The sequence below is a fragment of the Ambystoma mexicanum genome, chromosome 14 (assembly GCF_040938575.1).
Source record: "Ambystoma mexicanum isolate Mex_15411 chromosome 14, UKY_AmexF1_1, whole genome shotgun sequence".
Lineage (NCBI taxonomy): Eukaryota > Metazoa > Chordata > Amphibia > Caudata > Ambystomatidae > Ambystoma > Ambystoma mexicanum.
This window is the reverse complement of record NC_090940.1, coordinates 667,468,547-667,491,723: the sequence shown is the minus strand read 5'-3', so window position 1 is coordinate 667,491,723 and position 23,177 is coordinate 667,468,547. Positions and strand designations below refer to the sequence as shown.

General features: G+C 44.9%; 1 protein-coding gene across 8 annotated transcripts in view; it reads right to left on the bottom strand.

Moving 5' to 3' along the window:
* SYNE2 (spectrin repeat containing nuclear envelope protein 2) overlaps positions 1–23,177 on the bottom strand; it is a 1,840,150-nt gene that overhangs the window by 1,420,339 nt on the left and 396,634 nt on the right. For all 8 annotated transcript variants that reach the window (XM_069638223.1, XM_069638224.1, XM_069638227.1 and 5 more), the window contains 3 exons: positions 12,538–13,151; positions 9,410–9,533; positions 9,119–9,276 (listed from right to left, as the gene is read on the bottom strand). In XM_069638223.1, coding sequence (XP_069494324.1) covers positions 9,119–9,276; positions 9,410–9,533; positions 12,538–13,151 — 896 coding nt within the window. The remainder of the gene's footprint in view (positions 1–9,118; positions 9,277–9,409; positions 9,534–12,537; positions 13,152–23,177) is intronic.

Below are 23,177 nucleotides of genomic sequence, written 5' to 3'. Positions count from 1 at the left end.
TACTTAAGTTACCCTTTCTAACCAATAGAATTGCATGACGTCATTTCAATGACGACGAATTTTTGCTATAACTATTGCTGTTCGAATGAAGTTCTTGGGAGTTGCAGCGAGACAGACTATTGCATCACTGTTCATTTCCATGTTTCCCCGTTTTTTGTACTTGTCATTAAACGGACTCCACTTTGCCAAACCATTGAGTTGTTCTTATTGATTGGTGTTGGAGTAAGAGAATCCTGCATCCCATCCACCTCAAGGTGCAGCTATCTCATCTTAAAGTACTCGAGGGTGAGCCCTGATCCTATGGGCCCATCATAGGCCACTCGCCCTCCTGTAGTGTGGACGATGAAGACATTTTCCTAACTAAATTCGGTGATCAAAGTTCAGTGAAGAACTGAAGCGTGCAGTCATTCTTTGAAGCGGATGCTGCGTCGGAAAAATGGAACTGAAGCCAACAGGCACTGTGCACGCTACTTATACTGATGATGATGTTGAACGAAAGCCCTCGAGAGACGAGTCAACATGATCGGTGCACAGCGCCTTCTGTCGAGAAATGTTTTTTTCTGAAGCAGCTGAAGCTAGAAAGACTATTATCAAAAGATCAGGAATACGTGGGAGGACACAATCCATTCGATGTTGCCACTTAATGACCCTTATGACTGTACAGTGTTACAAAAGTCTGCTCTATGAGCATCTTAAGCATGAGTCACAACCTCCCTTTTTAAGCAGCTAAAACTATCTGTTAAGGTGCATTAATTAATTGTACCATATCCACTTTCTCAATTTACCCGGTGACATGCTTAGCCCATACCTGGCCCTTCCCCATTCCAACCAATACCAATTCCATTAAAATCTTATCCAGGCTTGTGTCTGTTCAGTCCCATAAGTTCAATATACAATATAGGAATGGGGCTAACACAATTTTGTTTTCTCAATAGACAAAACTTTTTCAGAGTTCAACAGAGTGTGCTACTTCAGGAATACATACATATAGGCCATCTCCCAGCTTAACCTCCATCACTCCCTTCCTGGGCAAGCTCCTGGAGAAACTGGCCATCTCCCAGCTTAACCTCCATGCTGAAGCTGTTGCTAGTCTCCATGACCATCAATCTGGCTTCAGAGCGGCCAGAAGCACGGAAACTGCTCTCCTGAACATCCGTGAGGACCTGCTCTTGAACCTCGACTCCAACACCGTGTGTTCTCATTCTGCTCGATCTCTCTTCTGCCTTTGACACTGTCAACCATGCCATCCTGCTCAACCGTCTCCGTGATAACCTGGGTATCACTGGTCAGGCTCTGGCGTGGCTGACCTCTTTCCTTTCCAATCGACCCTCCCAGGTCCAACTTGGGTCCTTCCTCTCTGACATCTTTTTCTCCACCTGTGGCGTTCCCCAGGGATCTAATCTCTCTCCCTGGCTGTTCAACCAGTATCTGGCACTCCTTGCCCACCGCATCGCCGCCCTCTGCCCCAACTTTCAGTGCTATGCGGACGATACCCAGCTCATTTTCAGGCTACCCTCGGCCTCCTCCTCTCCCTCCCTCATCTCTGACTGTCTGTCTGCTATCCAGGAATGGTGTGCCACCAATGACCTCTGCCTTAATGCTAGTAAGACTGAGATCCTACTCATCGGCACGCCCACTCCCTCCTTCCCTGCAGCTCTCTGGCCGGCCTCTCTTGGCCCTCTTCCTGCTCCTACCTGCAAGGCAAAAAAACCTCGGGGTCATCTTCGACTCCACACTCTCCTTCTCTCCTCATATATCTGACGTCTCTAAGAAGTCACATTACCAGCTGCACCTCCTCAGAGGTATTCTTCCCTTCCTCTCCTTCCCCCAGAAGCTCACTGTCTCCCGAGCCCTGGTTCTCTCGAAGCTGGACTACTGTAACAGCCTCTATCTTAATCTGCCTGCCTCCACTCTCCGCCCTCTGCAACTCATCCAGAACAGAACTGCGAGACTTGTCCTTGGCCTCAAGCCCAGGGACCGTATCTCTCCAGGACTGAAATCTCTACACTGGCTCCCAGTGGCTGCGAGGATTAAGTTCAAAACCCTCTGCATTGTCCACAAGGCCTTCTGGGGCCTGGGGCCTAAATACCTTCAACTCTCTCTTCCTAAATATCTTCCTTCCCGAGCCCTATGCTCATCCGTCTCCAACTCCCTCAGGGTCAGCCGCTTCTCGAAGCAACGAGCTGGGGGTAGATCTCTCTCCGCGGCAGGGGCCTCCCTCTGGAACAGCCTTCCTGCCTCCCTGAATCTTGAGAAGAACCATCTCCGGTTCCGGAAGCACCTCAAAACCTTACTCTTCACTTCTGCTTTCTCTCTTCCTCTCCCCTGCTAAATTCTTCACCAATACTGCACTGATTCTGCAACTGGGCCACTCTCACCGACCTCGGTCCTGGGCCCAGTCACTCTTCACTTGCACTGCCTCCCTGGCAACCCCTGCACTGCGGGACTGTCTCTGTATCACTACAGCCCCCCCACCCCCCAGCACTTGGCTGCACTTACCTTGCACTTGCCACCAGCTGGCCCTATTTATTTATTATTTTATTTCTATTCTACTTATTTGTACTGCACTCCCCCCCCCTCCCCCTTCCCCTTGCACTTTTTCCCTTCCCCCTACCCCTGCACTTGCGCGGCCTGAATGACACCTGGCCTAGTAGGATCGTTGTCTGTCTTCCCCTTGTTTCCCCCTCCCTGCCTCGTCGCACCTTGAAACACTTGTGTATAGGCGCGTTACAAATGCCATATCATATCATATCATATCAATTTAGGTCTATCTTCAATGTCTTGTAAAATTCAAAAGAGTCAAATAATGAGACAGAAGGAGGTAAAAATGATTTCCACAAGACCACAGTTTTTGGACTGAACAAGGATACGTTATGTGTATCTTTATGGTTATAATCTAAAAGTGCAGTAGAAGTGAATTAGCAAAACCACTCCTTTATACCCATGGTTACAACAAATGGAAGGAACACAACGACATTAAATAGACAATAATTAACATTTATATATATCACTGGCTCAAGTCAATTGGAAGTCTCTTTGGTAATACGTCTGTTTTTGGTATCTATGGACTTTGTTACAAGTATAACTTTGTATCACAAATCATGGTTTTGACATCCTTCAGTTTAATTAATCTTTGATCAAATAATTTGTAAATTGACATAAATGATAAGTGCCAGGCTATTATGCAAGCCTATGCAAAACGACCGAGAATACTTGCTCTTGGCACTTAAGGGGTTAAATGGACTTATTTGAGCTGTGCACATATAATAAATGTTGACTACTGAAAGTGCTTGTTTTCTGTCTCTTTTCAGTGTCTAATGGCCGATCTAAAAGCAATTGACTCCTTTGCCCTGGACAAAAGGCAGTCCATGGTTTACAAAAGTTCCTTAAAGTTCAGTCTCAAGGGTTGCAGGGACGTCATATCTCCTTCACAGAGCCTTCCTTAGAATCTTGGCAGAGTTCATCAACTTCTGGGTGAATGTCTCCTTCTCCATCCTTCCTTAAGTCATTAACACAGTTCAGCAATTGGTAGGGGAATCTCTCCCTTCCCCAAACAGCCTTTCTTAGGCTTCTTCTCTATCTCTGGGGTCCCAGGCCCTGGTTGGTAGACATAGCTTCTTTCTGCCAGACACTGAGATGGAAAAGAGTAGCTTGGAAACTCTACCAAGCTGTGGTGGGTCCCTGACCCTGGTTGCCGACCTGGTTCCTGTCCTGTCGGTTCTGCGATGAACAAACGTAGCTTGGATGCTTCTTCATCCAGTAGACCTGATTTCCTTCTCTATCAGGTCTCTTAGTCCCAAACATCGAGTTGGTTTACTCGCCTGCCAAGTTCTATGTTCATCTTTATTGCCTTCACAGTTCTCTTTATAGTCTTGTATTCTTTCAGGCAGACTCGGTTTACTCCCCTGCCAAGTACTTCTCGCATATGTTTCACTCTCAAGGTTCTTCTCAAGGCCTCTTGACCTCACCTGCAGACTTGGTTTACTCTCCTGCCAAGTGTTGCAGTCCTATGTCTCAATATCACAGTCCTCTTTGCCCCCCCTCTCCTATTTGAGAGCCCTGGGTTTCCTTCCCTCCAAGTGTTAGGAAAGATTTCCATTTCATGTGTAATTTTCCCTCCAGTTGTGTACCCCACAACTTTTTGCTTTGTTTAAACACCTTAGTCTGCCTTTGCCAGGGGAGCACAGCCTTCAGCTGCACTACTCTGGGCTTTTTGCACACTTTGTTATGGGGAAACGGACATGCCCTTAAGACAGTCAGTAATGGGAGACTTTGTTTCCCTTAGTCCTTGTCAATGTTGCAAATTTTCTGCAACATGTTGCAAGTGCACAGAGTACCTTACAGTACAGTGCACTTGCGTCTTCCTGTCATTTCCAAAGGCCCTAGATACTCTCGAAGGATTTTTTAGGAGAAGTGCTGATGTGCCTTGGACAGGGCTGGTTGCAGCTTACCTTTTATGTATTTGTAACACTTTCCTGCCAAGTAAACCGTGTTTACCGCATTTTGCACAAATAGGTGGCCTGGCTCCAAAATGTCCATGCCACAAGGTTCTTTGTCCTGTCCTTTGGCCATCTTGCACCTTCCCCCAGGTCGAGCCAACCTGGGTCAGTCCTTCTCCCACGAAACATCAAGCTTTTGCGGGCTTCTGCATGCCTTGTGTGTCTGCTTCCAGAATGTGGGTTGGACTTTCTGGTTCCAATACACCTCCTGGGTGCCCGAGAGTCTGATGTGCTGTGAATGCCTGGGACCACCGTGGTCCGCAATTGGTCCACGTATGCTGTGCCTGTATGTGAGCAGATCTCCCATTGGGTCCTCTTCCTTTTGGCGCAAAGGCGATTCTGGATAGGAGAAGGCTCCACACACCCATACCGTTGTCGATCTCTGGAGTTCTCACTGAACGAAGGATAGGATCCAAGTATACTGAAACTAAGAAGCCGAGTCGAGAAACCGCTGGTGACCCACTGGAAGGTTTGTCACTCTGAGCCCGCTGTCGTCCCGTGGGACCACTCTGCATCTGGTCATCCTAGAAGGTCTGCAACAGCGCTTTGACCCATTAGAATAGTGGGACCAACTATTCTCGGCACCTTCACCAAAACCTGCAAGTAACCCTCTTCGGAAGTGTCGCTGGGCCAACCAGTGGGCTGACCAACTTGAGCAGAATCTTTGCTCTGATACCACCGCCCTTTCAAGGAGGCCCTTGAAACTTGGAACATTTCAAGCTCTCTGTTCACGGCACTCTCACACCGAATTTCGTACACTTGGCATTCCCAGGTCTGGAGTAAAGAGAGAGTGCCCGAAGCGGAGTACATGCGGTTACTGTGTCACCCAGCCGCAGTGACAAACTTTGCAAGTGCATTGCAGCTGTGCCCCTCTGTAGCTGCACAGCCACGAGATTGCCGCATTTGAACCTGCAACCGAAGTGAACTCGACTACCGAAGTTTGGTCCAGAGTGCGCCAGGGGTCGGTGAGTAATTGCAACCATTACTGGTGGCCCCTAGTGCATCCATCCATTTTTACGCATGAGTGGCCCCTGAGGGCCCTTCTCCTTTCCACTGCTAGTGCAAACTAGTGAACTATTCCCAACTCTTGGAACCTGCTCTGCCCTCAAGGGGAGACCCTCCACGAATAGTGGGAACCTATTCTGCATCACCTCACCCACCTTCCTGAGCTTCTACAGACCTTTGAAGAGACCCCGTTTTGCCCATATGCATTACCGCGTGCGCCAGCATTGCAAGTACATTTGAGCAATAGGCTCCCCTCTTCTTAGGGATTGGACTGCCTTTCAGTTAGGATTGTGTTTGTTGCGGAAGGGCCTAACGACTATTTGCAGTGCCTGCTTGCTTCCCTTTTCTAGGTTGTGGACCCATTTCGTGCATTAACCCTTGAGGCCCCTTTGTTCTTGTATATATGTATATTGATAGGATTGTGTTGGCTTAAAAGTGTTACTGTGATTATTACTGTGTGTTGAACCTCAAAGGCCTTGAATAAATGTATTTGTATTTTTAACATATACAACTGACTGGGAGTGATTTGTAAGTATCCTTGCTCTGTGTACTCATTGAGATCCTTCAGTCACCCTCACACCTCCTGAGACATAGGGCCTCATTACGAGTATGGAGGTAGCCATGGTGCTATTAGCGCCATGGCTACCCCCTTACCGCATACCGGGTCCGGGGTCTCAGTATGGGGACTTATCGGGTCATTGCAACCTTGGAGGACCCGGTAAATCCCCATTCTGAAAACCATTCCCCATTCCCATTCGAGCCCTCATAGGGCTCAATGGGAATGGGGAAGGAGCTAATAACGGGCCCGCAAACAGCGGGCCTGTTATTAGCTTCCTGGTCACTTAGCGGCTCCCACTAAGGGCGGCTGGTAAAACCAGCCGGCCTTAGTGGGACCCGCTAAGGGACCTCGGAATGCGGCAGTAGGGGGTTAACGGCACCGGCATCCTTACCAGTGCCGTTAACCCCCTTACCGCTAGCCTCGTAATGAGGCCCCTAGTCTTGACCGCAGCCAAGCTACCTTGATTGGTCGGGCTTGTCCAGAAGGCTACCCTGTTCCAAGAAACTAGGCTGGCCTTCTGAACCTCTGTCCACCAGGCCAGAGTTCAGAAATCCGTTTTAACACCAAGTACTGTCACAAAGAAGATTGGGTACTTCTGTTATGGTATGTGATTCCTTTTGGTAAGGGTCCAAACTCTTTTCCCTTCATTGTGATATCTTAATAATGTTTCCTTTAATCTTCTGTAGCTGGTATTCTTTATGCCCCAGTTTCCTTCTGCTGTGGGATTTAGGGTTTCCTGCACCCTCTGGGAGACCCAACCATATGGCTCACCTCAGCTCCCTGCAGTGGCTCTTCTGCTTCTGCTTCCATTAGCATGCTTCCTGCAGGTGGACTGTCTGCTTATGCTGTGCTTTACTGTTGGTTTGCCCTCCAGCCAGCCCTTCTGTTCACTCTGTGTGTCCGGTGGAGACCACCACCTCAGCATCTCCCTGCCCAGGTCTGTTCCTGCTGCTCTTCTTGGCCAGCGTTGGTCCATCTCGCTGTTCCTGTCGGGTGCCTCTGATGATCGGGTGAGTCCCTTGTCAGATTTTATGCAGCTCGCAAGTAAGTACTGTAACTGAAGACTAGACAGTTCAGTTGGATTCCCCTGAATGATCTGCGCGGCTCTGTGCCTCTTCCTCATCCCAGTTTCTTGTTCCAGAAATTCATTGCACTCATCCGTATTCTTCCTCATCTCAGTCTTTCCTACTTCTTTCATACTAAAGAGGTATATAGGGTAGGAGGGTAGGGGTCAGGAGAGTGGGGGTGAAGAAGAGGTGGGGGCGTAAGGTGGATACTGCGTTCTCCCATGATAGTCATCATTGGTCCCATATGGGACTTTCCCTCGCATGAGATCCACATGCTGAGTACCACCCCCAGGGTAACTATCGGGCAGCGGCCTCACCTCCCTGGCCACATGGGAATGGGCTCCCCCTACGGAAACAGTGATGACATCCTGGGATTCGTCAAATTTTGCTAAAGAAAGTTAAAGACAACAATTTATATATAATTGGTATGTATTATGTCTTAATAAAATTATATAAAAGGAAGGAATTACCTGAATCCTTATTCATGAGGAATTATTTAAAAATAGGAATTTATAACAGGCCATGAGATAAATAACATGTTCCAAAATATATAATGCGAGAATGGGTTATGTAGTACAATATTAAATATTTAGATGAATCATTTTTTATTCTAAATATGCCATACTGGCGTCTTCATAGGTTATGTTATTGGCAAACATGTATATATTTATACATGACAAGTAAATGGTACCAGAAGACAGTTTGTTAAAAGAATTATTTAAGTAACGTAATTATGAATACATTTCAATAAGTTTGTTGATTCCGGGACAAAGAAAAAGTGAACATGATGATGTGGTTTTGTCAATTTAATGAATGCATACTATTTGTTCTTCTTTTATGTTTCCAAAATGAATTACTTGTGATTATGATTTTCTCACCTAACATATAATATATATTGTTAATTCATCAAGATATTCATGGAATTTATATATTGGTTCCGAAGACGCACATAATATACAAGATACATAATATTGAATTTGTCAATGGGCAACACACGTGTTGGTCAGCTTAAACATTTGCAAGGTTCAAAATTGGATAAACAATATGTTAAATTGAATTAATGATTTAAGTTGATAGGAACTTGTTGTTTTTAGGAAAACCAACAAATACTGTGGTCCAAGGAACCAAATTGTTCCTTCTGGACAGAGTTCATCAAAACAAGTTTGTAAGATATCAATTAAATATATTTTTTGATGCAAAAAATATATGCATTTTTGGTTATAACTAAATATTTATGTTGACATTTCTTTTGACTTATTATTTGAATTTGACAAGATATTGGAGATTGACCTAATATTGATCTATTCTTGAAGTAGCACATTTTGTTGATCCCCAAGAAAGTGTTGTCTTTTGAGTGATTGATCATTAACACGTATGAAGCTTTTAGAGAGAAAGTAGCAGCACGTCACACTTGTTATTACATACAAGTAAGAGAGATAGCCCAGTATTGGATGCCAGCTGTGTGTAATTTGAGAGATAACATTTTTTTACTGATATGGGGCTTCTGGCAAATTCACATTATATCACCACCTTAGGGGGAGACACAGGTAAGTAAGTCACTACATGTAACACAGCCATCTCTTCAATATTTACTTCGCCATATCCTAAGAGAGCCACGTAGACTTCCGCAAACGTCTTGAAGTGTGTTGCCCTTTGGCGCATTACCCACAAAGCCATTCACTAGAGGTAAGCAGTGAACCTCCACAGTGCGTATGCTTGCCCGACCATGGAAGACTTCTTATAACTGCTGTCTAAAGGTATATGGACACACTGATACCAAAATAGCAAGCATGTGTGAACCGCTGCTGTAATAAAATAATTCAAAGCTCTTCTATGAAAAGTTCTTTCTTGTGGACCATGAATAGGTTTGCACTGTGATATAAACACAGCCAGAAATTACATATCTTCCAAACCAAGTGATTACAAGGCAATGGGAAGTTGGTTCATTTCATACAAGGACTGTCATTGAAAATAAAGTTTTGAAGTACCTGGTATTTATAAGCGCCTGAACTTCACTCCATACTCTCTCCAGTCCGTCTCGCTCCTCAGAGATCTGCGTCCTCTCCGCCTCTTCCGCGTGCTTCTGGATCACATGGGACGTGGCTTCAAACTGTTTCCACTCGCAATCAGCTTCCATCTGGAGACCCTAATTATATTTGAGAGGAGGAAAAATAAAACAAATACCAGTATTTAGCTGTAATGCGGACGGTGCGTGCGCAGGTGTTTAGACGTTGAATATATTATTGCAGGTGCAGCATCATATCCGACTCTGAAATTACCTGGAGTTCTTCAAGTTTGGCTTGAAGCGAAGATACAGTCTGTGCTTCTTCCGTGAACTCCACGCGCACCATTTTCTGGATATTTTGCAAGTGAAGCTCAAGTTTATGCTTGTGTGATTTGCATCTAGAACAGAAAAGAACCAGCTGGTATTTCAGAAATCCTCATTATAAACGTGAGATAACTATGGTGTTTTCCTCCACAAATTCAAACGTTCTGTTTCTGCTATATTGTATTTGTGACCAAAAGCACATTTTATGAAATACACTGTGATGAATCTGATGATGTCATCACTCCTTTCCCGGGGATAACCTCTCCTCATGTGGCCGGGGGACGGCAGCCGCTACCTGAGCCTGACCCCGACCCCGGGGGTTGCTATTTGAGAGAGGATCACATGGGGGGAGTCAACCCTCAAGGGGGGAGTGAGACATTATCGAACGATACATGGTATTCCCCTTTCCCTTTTCGGGATATACCCTCCACTCCTCATGCCCTGATGGCATATTGTAATAATCCCCCTCAGCAACCAACCAAGCCTGTTGACAGTGTCCTTTAATATTCTGTAGCCAACCTAATGACAAACACTGACACGAGGAAGAGTGCAACCAGAATGAAGATTGCTCGACTGAAGCAAAACGAGCAGTCTAGTAGTCGAAGAAATCCGATTGGCTCTGAGCAGCTCCTTTTCTCAGAGCAGGAGTTCAAATCTCATGCCTAAGTAATCGTATTGTCTCACTTGTACGAGGGGGGAGCCATTAATAGCCATCTTGAGTTTCACAAATGTGCAGAATTTTGAGCAAAAAACCATTTATTGTTTAAAGCACGAGCCTAGCTCAAGAGCAGCAGAGTGCTCTACAGAGTGTGGGTAGCCGACACTTGGGATGGCATCTTGTAACAGTAGCGCAGGATGTGAGGTCTGTCGTCGCTATGTGTACACACTGAAATAAGTCCTTGGTCAGGTGTTGTTAAAATCAAATTAGCAAAATTGGAGCATTGTGGGGGCATTCCGAGCCGTCACGGGGATCGAGTTCCAGAGGGTGGGTGCATGACAAGAGAAGGATTGTGTGTGGGTCCTCTCTTTGCGGACGAGTTGCGATTTAAACCGGTCGGTCGATTTTCTGCGCTATTACGTGTGCCACCAGATATGTAGAGCTTAGCCGACAGGTACACATGTGTGCTACTTGTGACTCCTTTGTAGATGATACATGCAGTCTTGAACAGTATCCTGGCCTTCCGAGACAAACACACTCAAATACTGCTACAACAATGAGAAAGGCCCTAATTCAAACATATGCTGAAACGCATAGCTAAGCCGAGTGAAAAAAGATTTATCCCCATCTTGGCATTCACCTTGCAGGGCCATTAGATACACATTCTGTGAGCAATTGCAGCCTCTAGCAGTACACAGTGTACAACAAAGCCAAACAGTTGCAATCACAAAGTGCAAACATACAGTATTTTATTTTTGTCCTGATGAAGACCTTTACCACACCTCTTTCAAGCCGAACCATACATTAACTTCTGTTCGATATATATGGGCTGCAGGTGCTACATAATTTGTTTAACTTCATGCTTGGTGAACCACTGTCATGTGGGCTAAAACTCAGTGGCCCTCATTAGGACCTTGGCGGAGGACCATGGCGCTATTAGCACCATGGTCCATGGCGCTAAGCTGCCAACTCCGCCATGGGGGTTGGCGGACTTACTGCCCCATTCCGAGGTTGGCGGGGCGGTAAGTCCCCAATCCCCATTTACCCTTCCCCATTCCCATTTCTGGCCCCATAGGGCATAATGGGAGTGGGGAAGGCGTTAATTACGCCACCGTAAATTACGGTGGCGTAATTAACAACAAGGTCCCTTAGCGCCATGGATTTTAACGCCTGCTAAAAGCAGGCGTTAAAATCACCATGGCCCTAAGGGAACTCGTACTCAGGCGGTAAGGGGCGCCATGGTTTACGCCGGCGTAAACCCCTTACCGCCTGGGTCCTAATGAGGCCCAGTGTGCATTTTAAGCTGTGCCATAGTCAGACACTTCTTTCACAGGCTTGTTTTCCTATGATCCAGGACTAACCAGTCAAAGCACAATGTGCACAGTATTCAGTGTCTCTTTGTGTTCTACTTGTACTAACTGATTAAGAAGAAATAGTGAAGAAAAGGTTTGCAGACAACTCCAATAACTAAACTAAAAGTTTGATTTTTCTGATGAATTAACAATGTAAGCATCACTCTAGAAGTGAATTTTCCTTCCATCCTCAAGATACACGTTGTCAGAAACAAACAATAGAATTGATGTTAGCAACTCAATGTTCTGCACTGTAAAAATGTAATTGGTATTAAGAGGGTCATTCTTCATAGCAGCCAATAGAACACCTCCCACCTTCCCACCTTGACTCATTGTAAAAAGCCTTTCTCATTTTAATCTGCTGCAGTACCCCCTCACTCCCCCGACACACATACACCCAACCAAGGAGTCTCCCCACATCTTGGGAGACTTGCAGGTTTGGAGGGCGTATTTAAGTCATTGGCCAGCTCCCTCTCCGAAAGCCCCGTCAGTTATCCAAGCACGCCCACCCTTCCTACCCTAGCAATTAGTCCACACAGCACCTAGTGCAGGTGTTGCTGGCCCTGCCTCAGGGTGCAGCTGTGATGTACAAATGTGGAGGCACATACAATGGTTAGTCTTTCTTTAGTTTTCTTCAAAAGGTCAGAGTGATTGATGTGTCTCTGAATCCAGCATCTGAACCGTCCTTCCAAATAAGGCTCTGCAGCTGAGCCTTAATCAGCACCTGGAATGTTTTTGAGGAGCAGGATGGGCCCACTGGGAGTAATGGATTTTCCAGTCTGTAATGTGGTAATGATTATTAAATATCAAACACTGTAATCGCATGTGCAGTGCGGAAGGCTAGTAAGATGCACCATGGCAGTGTACTAGCACACTGCAGGTTAAACAGGCATGTAGAACCCTAGGCTCTGCACATATTTGGGACTACAATAACCATCAGCACTAGCCTGCATAGTCAACGATGAGAGCCAAAACATCTGGTTAGCCACAGGTTACAGATGCTTGGGTTACGAGAGTTGTAGATACGCAGATGTTGGCTTAAGTGCCCAGTAATCAAAATGCACTTACCTTTGTTTGACTGCGTGAATGGTCTGATCCTTTAAGTCGATCGTGTTGATATGCCGGTGGATATCTTGAATATTCTTGACAATCCCCTCGCGCCTTATGAACAAAGCTTCTTGCAGCTCCCTCTGTTGTATCGTAGCGGCTTGCTCATGGATCGATTGATAAAGTTGGTCAAGGTTTGCAGAAAATCCTGCAATTAGTTCTTCGCAGGATGTGCTTCCACCGCTCTCTGGATCTTCTAAGTTGATGTCAACAGTTTTCAGACCCTCATCTAAACTCTTTGCTTTGTCTCTCATCATAGAAGTGAAGTTCTTCAGGGCCTCAACCTTCTGTAGATTTTCCTCCAGTTTCGGAGCATCCGTTATGGGCAGATTCGCAGTTTCTTCTGCCGCAATCTTTGCTTCATTCAGTGAGAGTAAGAAACTTTCAAGGGCTTTGAGGATGGCCTCACTGTCCTGCATTTTAGTGCAAGTTTCTTCCAATTGTTTCTTGTATTGATGCGCAATCTTGCACGCCGCTTGGAAGTCTACTGCTTCCACGTCGTCAGCCGCAGAAATATCCGACGTCTCCAGTTTCTCACATATGTCTATCTGATCTCCCAGGGAGCTTTGGACGTCCTAAAATGTGATGCAATCAGAAGAGACAAGTTAGAAAGAAATGCTGTAATAGCGTACTAGGAGTAAATAGGATTGTTTTATATGTTTTTAAACATCTATTGCACTAACAAATAATGTAAGATCCAAAGGAACGTGCAATACAAACTGAAGTTTGAGAATGTCATGCAACATCACACCTCGAGACCTACTTCTTATGTCACCATATCTCAGGTCCCCAAACTTACCACCTTAGGCATTCATCCCCTCTTGTATATCTTCTTTCTCCTGTATTCTGACCCCTTTTCCTGCTGCAATTCATGGAGGCCATTTATTTTATTTACGGGTATACCAGGGAATCTGAAGCCTGACTCTATACCTTGCTGAATTTTGCAATAACACCTTTCGATTTATGATTCAATAGCATATCTCTTCTAGAAATGTTGCGTTGTTAGTTGTATTGTCTACCGTGCATTTTAGTAACCTAGGGGCCTCGTTATGAGCTGGTCGGTGCAGTGTTAACATGACAGTAATTCTGTTTACCAGCACGTTACCGTACCAGCCAACTCTGTGTTTGATGGTGGAGTGGCCGGAATTACCTCCAGCTCAGGTCTGGAGGTAATTCCAGTACCCAATCATCAAAAACTGCTGGTAACACTGGCTACTCCCCCCATGGAGGCTCATGACTTCATGGAATAGGGAGTAACTACTGTTACTGGCACTCAAAATCTGACGGTAATTCCGCCAGACCGAGTGCCAGCAATGGTAATGCTGTTTTTGGTGGTTTTGCGATGGATTTTCTGGTAGGATGCCACCAAACCTATAATGAGGCCCTCTAGTGTCTGATGTGCAAATCATTCTGAGCCTTGTTTTGTCAATTAACAATGTAAACAGTGCATTTCATAAGAGGCTCTTTATCCATTTGCACGTCTTCCTACAATTTGTCTCTTTGAACCATCACTATATGTTTTCGTCCCTTTTCTGTTTATGTCCTAATTCCGTTATTGATATGTCAGAAACGGGCAGGAAAGGGGTTGAGGGTCTCCCCCATAAATAAAAAAATATGCAATACATTAGATATTGTCAAATGAGAAATTATATCGTGCCCCCTATTTGCAATGAATATATGTATATTGGCCTACGCCAAGCTGCTCGTAAGTCACTTACGAAGAAATCCGTGTCGCAAGGTCCTGACCTTAAAATCAATGTAAGCCACCATTTTAGGTCAATCCGCCATTTAGGTTTGCTTTGTAAAGTCACCCTGTGAGTTCAAATGGTGGACGGTGCCATTTCGAAATACAACATGGCCGTCTTGACCTCTGTATGTAGCTAATATGTAACTTGCCTGCAGGCCACTTGTTGAGGTCGCAAACTGAGACCTTGTCCTTTGTTGATCTGTGTGTAAAGGATTACTTGCGTCAATGAAACTAATCCGCGAGCATATGTTAAGAACAATGTATTCAAATACCGAACTTAGAACACTTGTTTAACTACATTGTATTAATGTTTGAGAAGACCTGCATGGGAAATCCCAGAATACACAGTTGCCATGTAGGCTTGTTGACGTATGTATTAAAGGCAAACCAGTTACATGTGGATATGCAAACTCGGCATGAACCCTAGATCAGTAATGTATTAGAGGAATATTAACCCGAAGTAGGGTTGGACATTGTGTTCGCAAATGGTATAAAAGAGCAACGAATTCTAATGTACAGCGTCTCTCACTGAATACACCGAACCACGCTGGAGTTTGCTGTGTTGCACTGAGGGCCGATAGCTATCTGATTTTGTTCCGTTCTTTGTAACTGAATTCAGTATAAATTAAAGTACTTTGTATGTTCCTTTGTAACCCGTGTTCGGTGTATTTCCTTTTGGGGTACTCAGCCTCGATATTTTGATTTTGTTTTCACGGTTGCCGCCTGAATAGGGATCCTCAAGATTGATGCCAGATTATCGAAGGTTGACCCTCGCTATCGTACCGGGATCGGACAGTGTGACAAAAAGGGGCCCCACTGATCGAGATGCGACACCTCAGCAGCGCTGCACGACCCGATCCCTGGACGATTAGCTTAGGATCCGAGAACGGCATCTTGACGAGGGTCCACTTATCGAGGCGGGCAGATTTGCGGAAATCACCACACACGAGGTAAGATTAGTTAGGTAAGATTCTTTGAAATCCAATCGGACCTTCTTAGGCTTGATCAGGTGAGTCATGACCCGACTCTTAATATAATCCTGATAATTTGATTTTGGCGTATTGTATCTGCAGACACAATTATTGACCAGGTAACACCAATAATTTGATATGCCTGGGAAATTGTCTACCTGCTTCAGGGCGTTATTCTGCAGCGATAGACAATCTTTGGAATTTAGCTGTCCCACACCACAGGAGGGGTCACCGGCGTGTACTATGTACTGTAAGCATGGCATTGGAAGTATAGTATTTAATGATATTTGGCACAGACAAACCAGACATGCCTCCGAACTTCAGTGACCAATCAATGGTAGTTTCGAAATCCCTCGTATTGAGTATTTAGAGTCAATTCTATTAAAGAAAAAGGCTAGACCTGCAGCATTTGATGTTTTGCAGAATTGGAAAAAAGAAGCGTTACACCAACTTAAAAGTAGAGAAAAACATGCACGCCGTCATTAGACGAGCGCCGAAATAGCATTATTGTATGACCAAGATAAACATTCTGAGTCGACTAGCTATATGGATAGGGCGTCCTCACTTGGAATACAGAAAATCTATCCTTCTAAAGACCTTCGTGTTTCCAACGAATTCATAGACAAATTGTTAAATGAACGAAGGCCTGGTGCCTCTGCGCCACCTCCGTATGTTCCTCTTCCTGCTGCTTTGCCTCTTCATCCTGCTATTCCTCCTCTACCTGCTGTTGTTCCTGTTGTTCCTGCTCCTCCCAATGTTCCTCTTCCTCCAGCTCCTCCACCCCTTCTTATCGCACCTGTAACAGTACCTCCATTGAATTTGCCTGCTCCCTCTCTTCCAAGTGGTCCTGTGCTGCCTGTAGTCGATCAAGGTGCGGGGTCGAAGGTTGTCACTCGCAATACTGTACCACCAGAGAAGAAACGTGAGTTGATTGCATGGGCTAAACATTGTATGGAGAGGGATGATCAAGCTAATGTTTTTGCCACACTTTCTAATATGGATAATTTTCCTGAGAAAAATGTTTTTATTGAAGGTTTGGGGATTCAGTTATGTATAATGTGGGGAAGATTAAATAATACTGATGTTCCGCAAGGGTTAAGGGATCTAAACACTTTAGCGTTTCCAAGAGACACTGTGGAGAAAGTAAATGAGCATGTCGTTAGGTTATTTGAGTATAGAAAGGAGTTGGAAAGGTTACAGAATGAGGATGACGCGGGGGAAAGTATGTATGTACAGAAACGGTTCCTTCCTTGTCGAAAGTCAATATTTGAGGAAGCACGAATTTGTATGAAGGACGCGCTTAGATGGATTTCAGATATGTCGATAACTCCAGTTGAAGTATATGACACATATAGTCAGTATACGCCAGAAATGCAGAGAAAAGTGATACAGGTAATGATAGAGTACCTACAGGATGATTGTGTAAAAAGAAAGATTAGTTGTCCCACAGAGTTATTGAGTATTTACAAGAGAGCTTTTTCACTTGACACTTCTTCGACTGCTTTAGCGCTCGACTTAGCTCTGTTGCTTAGTAAGCATTCGGAGTCACCTACTTCTCAGTTGCCTATGAGAGAGGTACCTCCGACATTTGTCCCGAAGGTTGAGGTTGCGGCCGATGCTGCACATGGTATAGTTGCTGTGAACATTCCTGCACATTATGTATCGCAGTTTGTCCACGTCCCGTTCTCAAGACAGGAAGTGAATACTATTAGGCAAGCTATTCCTGATATTAGGAAAAATCCGACAGGATTCTATAAAGAAATAGAGTCCGTCTTGCAATCCTCAGTGTTCACCTTAGGCGATATTGATTTGTTATTTCCTGTACTCCTGCCCGTAGATTTGTGGAAACAAGTTAGGATTATAGACGATGTGCCAGGGTTGGGAGATACATGGGCGAATATAACTAGATTCGATGGAGAAAGGCCAGCTGGTGAAAGACCGCCTCAGGTGATACTAACCTTGCCTGATAGAATCATTGCAAAATGAAAAATCATAATCCTGGAGAAAATAATTATTTGGGACAAACTTACAGCCTGTGTCCAAGGGAAGTCTGAGGGTGCTACCGAGTTCTTTAATCGGTTCGAACAGGTATTCTCAGATTTCAGCGGACAAGACTTAGGCACAGGTTATTTGTGGACAAATTTGTTTGTGGGTTGCTGCCTGACATCCAGTCACAAATTATGTCTTCTGAGAGCACTTGGCAGGCAAAGTCCCAATCAGAAGTACTGCACATGGCTCAGTATTACGAGAATCGTGTCAATAATGAAAAAGATAGAGTTGAAAAACGAAAAGGTGATTTAAAGACTAAAGTACTATTACAGCAAATTGTTAGAGGCCCCAGAGGAGGTAGTTTGCAGATTGGAGGTCAGTATGTTCCGCAAGGGAATGTGCCCTTGGGTCCTGTGAACATTAACCAGTGTGCCTATTGTCCACAAGAGGGACATTGGGGTGCACAATGCCCCGTCCTTCGACAGAGGTCGAACAACACATTTGGGAATATGGGTAGACGATCCAGAGGTCGCCCGAGTGTAGGGAGCCCTGGTAGAGGTCAGTTTGCACAGGATCCTCAGCAACCTTTTTCGCAGGATAATCAGACTTTGAGTGTGGACACTAGGAACATATTTGATCATCCTTCTGCTGCATATCTATCTGAAGAGCTTCCTTTTGCTGATATTCTGTTTCGTTAGGATTGCCCAAAGCAGGGGTTGGAACCTGCACCTATTCCCGTCAATCAGAAAGGTCCCTACGTTGAAATGGTAGTGGGAAACAGGAAACATCCGTTTTTGATAGATACTGGAGCACAGAAGTGTTCCATTGATCATTCACGGGTTGCAAACATTCCACTGTCAGGGCAAACCAATGTTTCTGTAAGGTTTTCTAGCACGCCAGTTGTTTGTCCAGTTTCTTCACCGGTACCTATTTCTTTGGGTCCCTTTACGGACCACTGTCCATTTCTGTTGACTTCGAATTGTGGAGAGAATTTGCTGGGGTTGAACCTGTTAAAAGAATTAAATGCAGTGATTTATTGTTCTTCTGATGGAGTGCGCTTGACGATTTCACCACGACAATTTTCTGTCTCGCAATTCTTGACTAGACCTTTGCCGCCAGAATTCATTGATGTACCAGAGAGTTTATGGGCTGTTGACGACAACGATGTCGGTGTTTTACAGATTGAGCCTGTTAAGATAGTTTTGAAACATGGAATTGAGCTGCCACGCATTCCCCAGTATAAGATTTCAGTTGAGGGCGAGCAAGCTTTGAAATGCATTGTTTCTGATTTTGTGCATCACATGGTGATTGAGGAAATTTCAGGAAGTTTGTGCAATACTCCGATTTTACCCGTGTACAAGAAAGGCGATAATGCAATTCCATTCCGTTCCATAATTGATTTACGTGCCATTAATAAAGTCGTCGCTCTGCAATTTCCAATTGTGCCTGATGTGACGACAATATTAACCATGATTCCAGCTACAGCTGCTTACTTTAGTCTTGTGGATCTAAAGAATGCTTTCTTTAGTATTCCTATACACAAGGATAGTAGATACTTGTTCGCGTTCACGTTAAGGGGACGCTCGTTCACATTTACTTGTGCACCTCAAGGGTACACAGAGAGTCCTAGCATCTGTAGTAGGGATTTGAAAGAACAACTTGATACCCTTGAATTGCCCTCTACTTGTACATTGCTCCAATATGTTGATGACTTGCTTTTAGCTGCTGATTCTGAGAGCACCTGTAAGGAGGGCACTGTGTTATTGCTTATTCATCTAGCTAAACATGTTCACAAAGCTTCGCTTAAAAAGTTTCAATATTGTTGCCAGGAGGTCGCCTATTTAGGCTATCTCCTGTCAAAGGAGGGAAGAAGATTGACACCTGAAAGAATAAAACACATTTCTGGAATGTCTGTCCCAAATACACAGAAGGAAGTTAGAGCCTTGAAAGGTATGGCTTCTTACTGTAGGTTGTGGATCCTGAATTTTTATTAGTGATCAAACCGATGTTGGCTTTGACAAAGAAGGGCATTTCTTCGCCATTGCCGTGGAATGCGGAACACCAGCAATCGTTTGACTTGTTCAAGACTGCATTATGCTCTGTACCAGTTTTGGGCACACCAAACTATGAAAAGGCCTTTGTGTTGTTTGTGCATGAATGTGATGGATGTGCTTTGGCTGTATTAACACAGGAACATGGAGGGAAGAATAGGCCGTGCAGTTACTTTTCTTCCTCCCTTGATCCTGTAGCATGCGCTTTGCCAAGATGTTTGCGAGCTGTCGCTGCTGCGTCTGTAAAACAGAGTGAGGGAATGGTCCTAGGCCATGATCTAACCCTGATGGTGCCTCACTCTGTAGATGTTCTACTGAACCGAACCCAAACGCAACACCTCACTTCCGCACGGTTGATGAGATATGAATTGATCTTGTTTGCTCCTCACATTCAAATTAGGAGGTGTTGTGTTCTTAATCCAGCTGAACTCCTACCTTTCCCGAAAGATACCACTTGTGGTGATGAAGAGTCACATGACTGTATACTAACTAACAAGAGACAAAGGGTAGAATTGATTTGAAAGACACTCCTTTGGATAATCCACAAGGAGAGCTGATTTGTGATGGGTCCTGCTTTAAACTTCCGGATGATAGATCCACAGCTGCTTATGCAATCACCACATTAAGCACGGTTGTGGAAACCAAGAGAATCACGCATAACTCTGCGCAGGCCGCAGAGATTATAGCATTGACCCGAGCTTGTGAACTTTCCAAAGGGCTTGCAGTAAACATATATACTGATAGTCAGTATGCCTTTGGGGTGGTTCACAACTTTGGGAGACTTTTGTCAGAGAGAGGGTTCTTGACTTCACATGGTACCAAGATCCAACATGGCTCCCTAATAGTACAACTACTCTCAGCGCTTGCACTCCCTGTTCAGTTAGCCGTTATGAAATGTGCAGCACATAGAAAGATTACAGATGACATAAGAAGAGGTAATGCTTTCGCTGATCAGATAGCTAGACAAACTGCTACCGATCTCCGTACTGAGATGCATGTTTCGAGGGAGACTGTAAATGCTTATGCAATGGATGAGGGTGTTGGGTCTGTACGGGATATCCAAGCTGATGCCACGTTAGAAGAATCCAAGAGGTGGGCTGAAGGCTTGGGGAAACTTGATGATGACGGGTGTTGGGTGGACATAGTTGAAGGGAAATGGCTACTCCCTGACGCATATGTAATGATGATGTTCATCATGGCCCATGGTCCTACGCATGTATGTGCCCAGAAAGTAACGAAAATGTTAGAGAAAGTTTGGGAAAATGACAAAATTTCGAAAATTCCCCAGCGCTATGTTCAGGGTTGCATGATTTGCCTACAATACAATGTGGAAAAGGGGACAGCAACTCCAAGGGGAAGTTTGGGGCCACCCTCTGTCCTCTTTGAAGTTATCCACTTTGATTTTATTGAAATGGAACGATGCGATAATATGAAGTACGTACTAGTGGTCATCTGTGCTTTTAGTAAATGAGTTGAGGCTTTCCCTGTCAAAGATGCTACAGCAATGACTACTGCATAAACCATGTCAAAGGAGTACTTCCCACGGTTCGGGCTACCAAGAGTCATCTGGTTGGACAATGGTCCACATTTTGTCGCTGCTGTAATTCTGCAGATATGTGCGACATTACAGATCGACAAACGGTTCCATTCGGCCAGACACACTCAGAGCGCCGGACTAGTAGAAAGACACAATGGTATCATCAAGAACAAGCTGGCTAAGATGTGTGCCGGCACTAAATTAAAATGGCCGGACGCCTTACCGATCGTGTTATTATCCATGAGTACAACCCCTCAAACTAAGACTGGGCTCTCTCCATTTGAGGTGGTAATGGGGAGACCTGACAATATTTGGAACCTTCCTAAATGTAGATGGTTAAGAAATGTTGAAAATGTATTACTTTCAGATTATTGCAGCCAGTTGACTAAAAACCTGTATTTGATTTATCACCAGGTACGAGAGGCTTTACCTGTGCGATACGAGGGCCGGGCCACAGCCTACAACCTGGAAGCTGGGTGCTTATCCAGGCATTTGAGTGCTCTTCCTGCCTTGCACCTCGCTGGCGGGGCCCGTTCCAGGTCCTGTTGGTCACCCAAACAGCGGTGCGGGTTTCTGGAAGAAAGAACTGGATCCACGCGTCACACGTCAAGAAACTTCCTCACCCAGTGCCACACGATACAGAAGAAACAAAACCCCTCGCTAACGCTGCAACCAACGATCCCAAAGCAGTAAATAGCGCCGAGAGTGTGTGTCGGAGAATCTTTCTGAGCCTGTGAGGTTTGGGGAAGCAGCCATTTTGTCTCCACACTCTCCAAAAGTTTTGCATCCGGAAACTGCTGTTTCAAATTCGGCATCTTCACTTGTCTCTGATACGTTGCTTCCAACGGGAAGTGATGATACATTGTTTCCGGATCAATCAGTACCAGGAAAAGCAAGTTACAATCTGCGTCCAAGAAAATAGACTTACGGCACGGTTTTGCTGTGCATCTGATAGACTTACGGCACGGTTCGGCTGTGCATTCGGAGAAGGAAAGGATCATCGAGGGCTTGTTTTTGCCCAAATTTGAGAAAGGGTATTCTGTTGGCTAGGGTTGTGGAAGGACGAAGAAGTCGCGCGGCCGGGAGGTCGCCAGCAACAAACATTGGGGGTTTCTGTTTGAAGACTACAATGCCTGCCACTGCTACCGCTCGTATGGAACTTGTAAATGATGGTGTGACCAACCGGGACAATGGACAATCACCTGGGCCCCGAAAACGTATTGCTGTGTTTTTATAATGATATTTAGGTTTTTAATAGTCACTGTCTTAGGCTTGTGGTACCTTGAGGAAACGCATTCTTTAGAGTTCTTGCTACCAACTGAAAATGTACCTACTGTTCCTACTCCCTTTGTGCATTTACATACTATGTCCCCTAGGGACTCTCAGCATAGGCAAAGGTACCACAATAATACTCTGCTACTTATCATGAATGCTACGCTTGCCATTTTTAATAAGTCTAACTGTTGGGTCTGCTCACATTTACCGCAACACGGGGATAAGGGGCTGGGTTGGTATATTCATCCTTTACCTTTGACAACTGCTTGTTATGCTTCTCTTAGAGCACTGTTCTTTGGCCGTTGGAACGATAGCATCTCAGGGAACTTTGATGGCACTAATTTGAATAGCTTTGAGAAACGTTTTCTGACTCCCCTGCGATGCTCCCTTTTTGCAAATAGGAGTAAGCCTAACGTTGCTTCTATTAGGCCTTCTGATAGATTATCTCATCCTTTCCAATCTTTGATTTCCTTCAAAATGGCTCCGATAGGCAATAAGGATGCCATGCCTCCTTCTTACACTGTTAACCATAGCCCCGATTCAGTTTCTTTTTGCATACAGAAGAATGGTACTCAGTCAATGGGAGATTTTAAAGGTTGTGCCAACGTTGCAAATTTGACTGAGGAAAACAGACCTTTGTATGTAGGCGAACCTGTCTACTTTGTTTGCGGTAATGTAGCATTTCCATGGTTGCCCAGGGATTGGCAGGGAACCTGTTATTTAGGGATCCTGTTACCTGAGGTGTTTATAGCTAGTACAATAGAAGTTTCAAAGGCTCGTCCACGGCGGGATGAGAACGGCGACACTCCAGCACAAATCTTGGGAGATACAGCAAAATCAGTTGTGCCATTTTGGGGGCAGATAGCGAATTCCGAAGATATCAGAAGACTAGCGAGAGTACTGGAGAGAACCATCAACCGGACCACGGACATGCTCTATAATATGACATTAGAACAGAAAGCGATAAGACTAGTAGCGCTTCAGAACCGGATGGCATTAAATGTCATTCTGGCTGAACGTGGTGGAGTGTG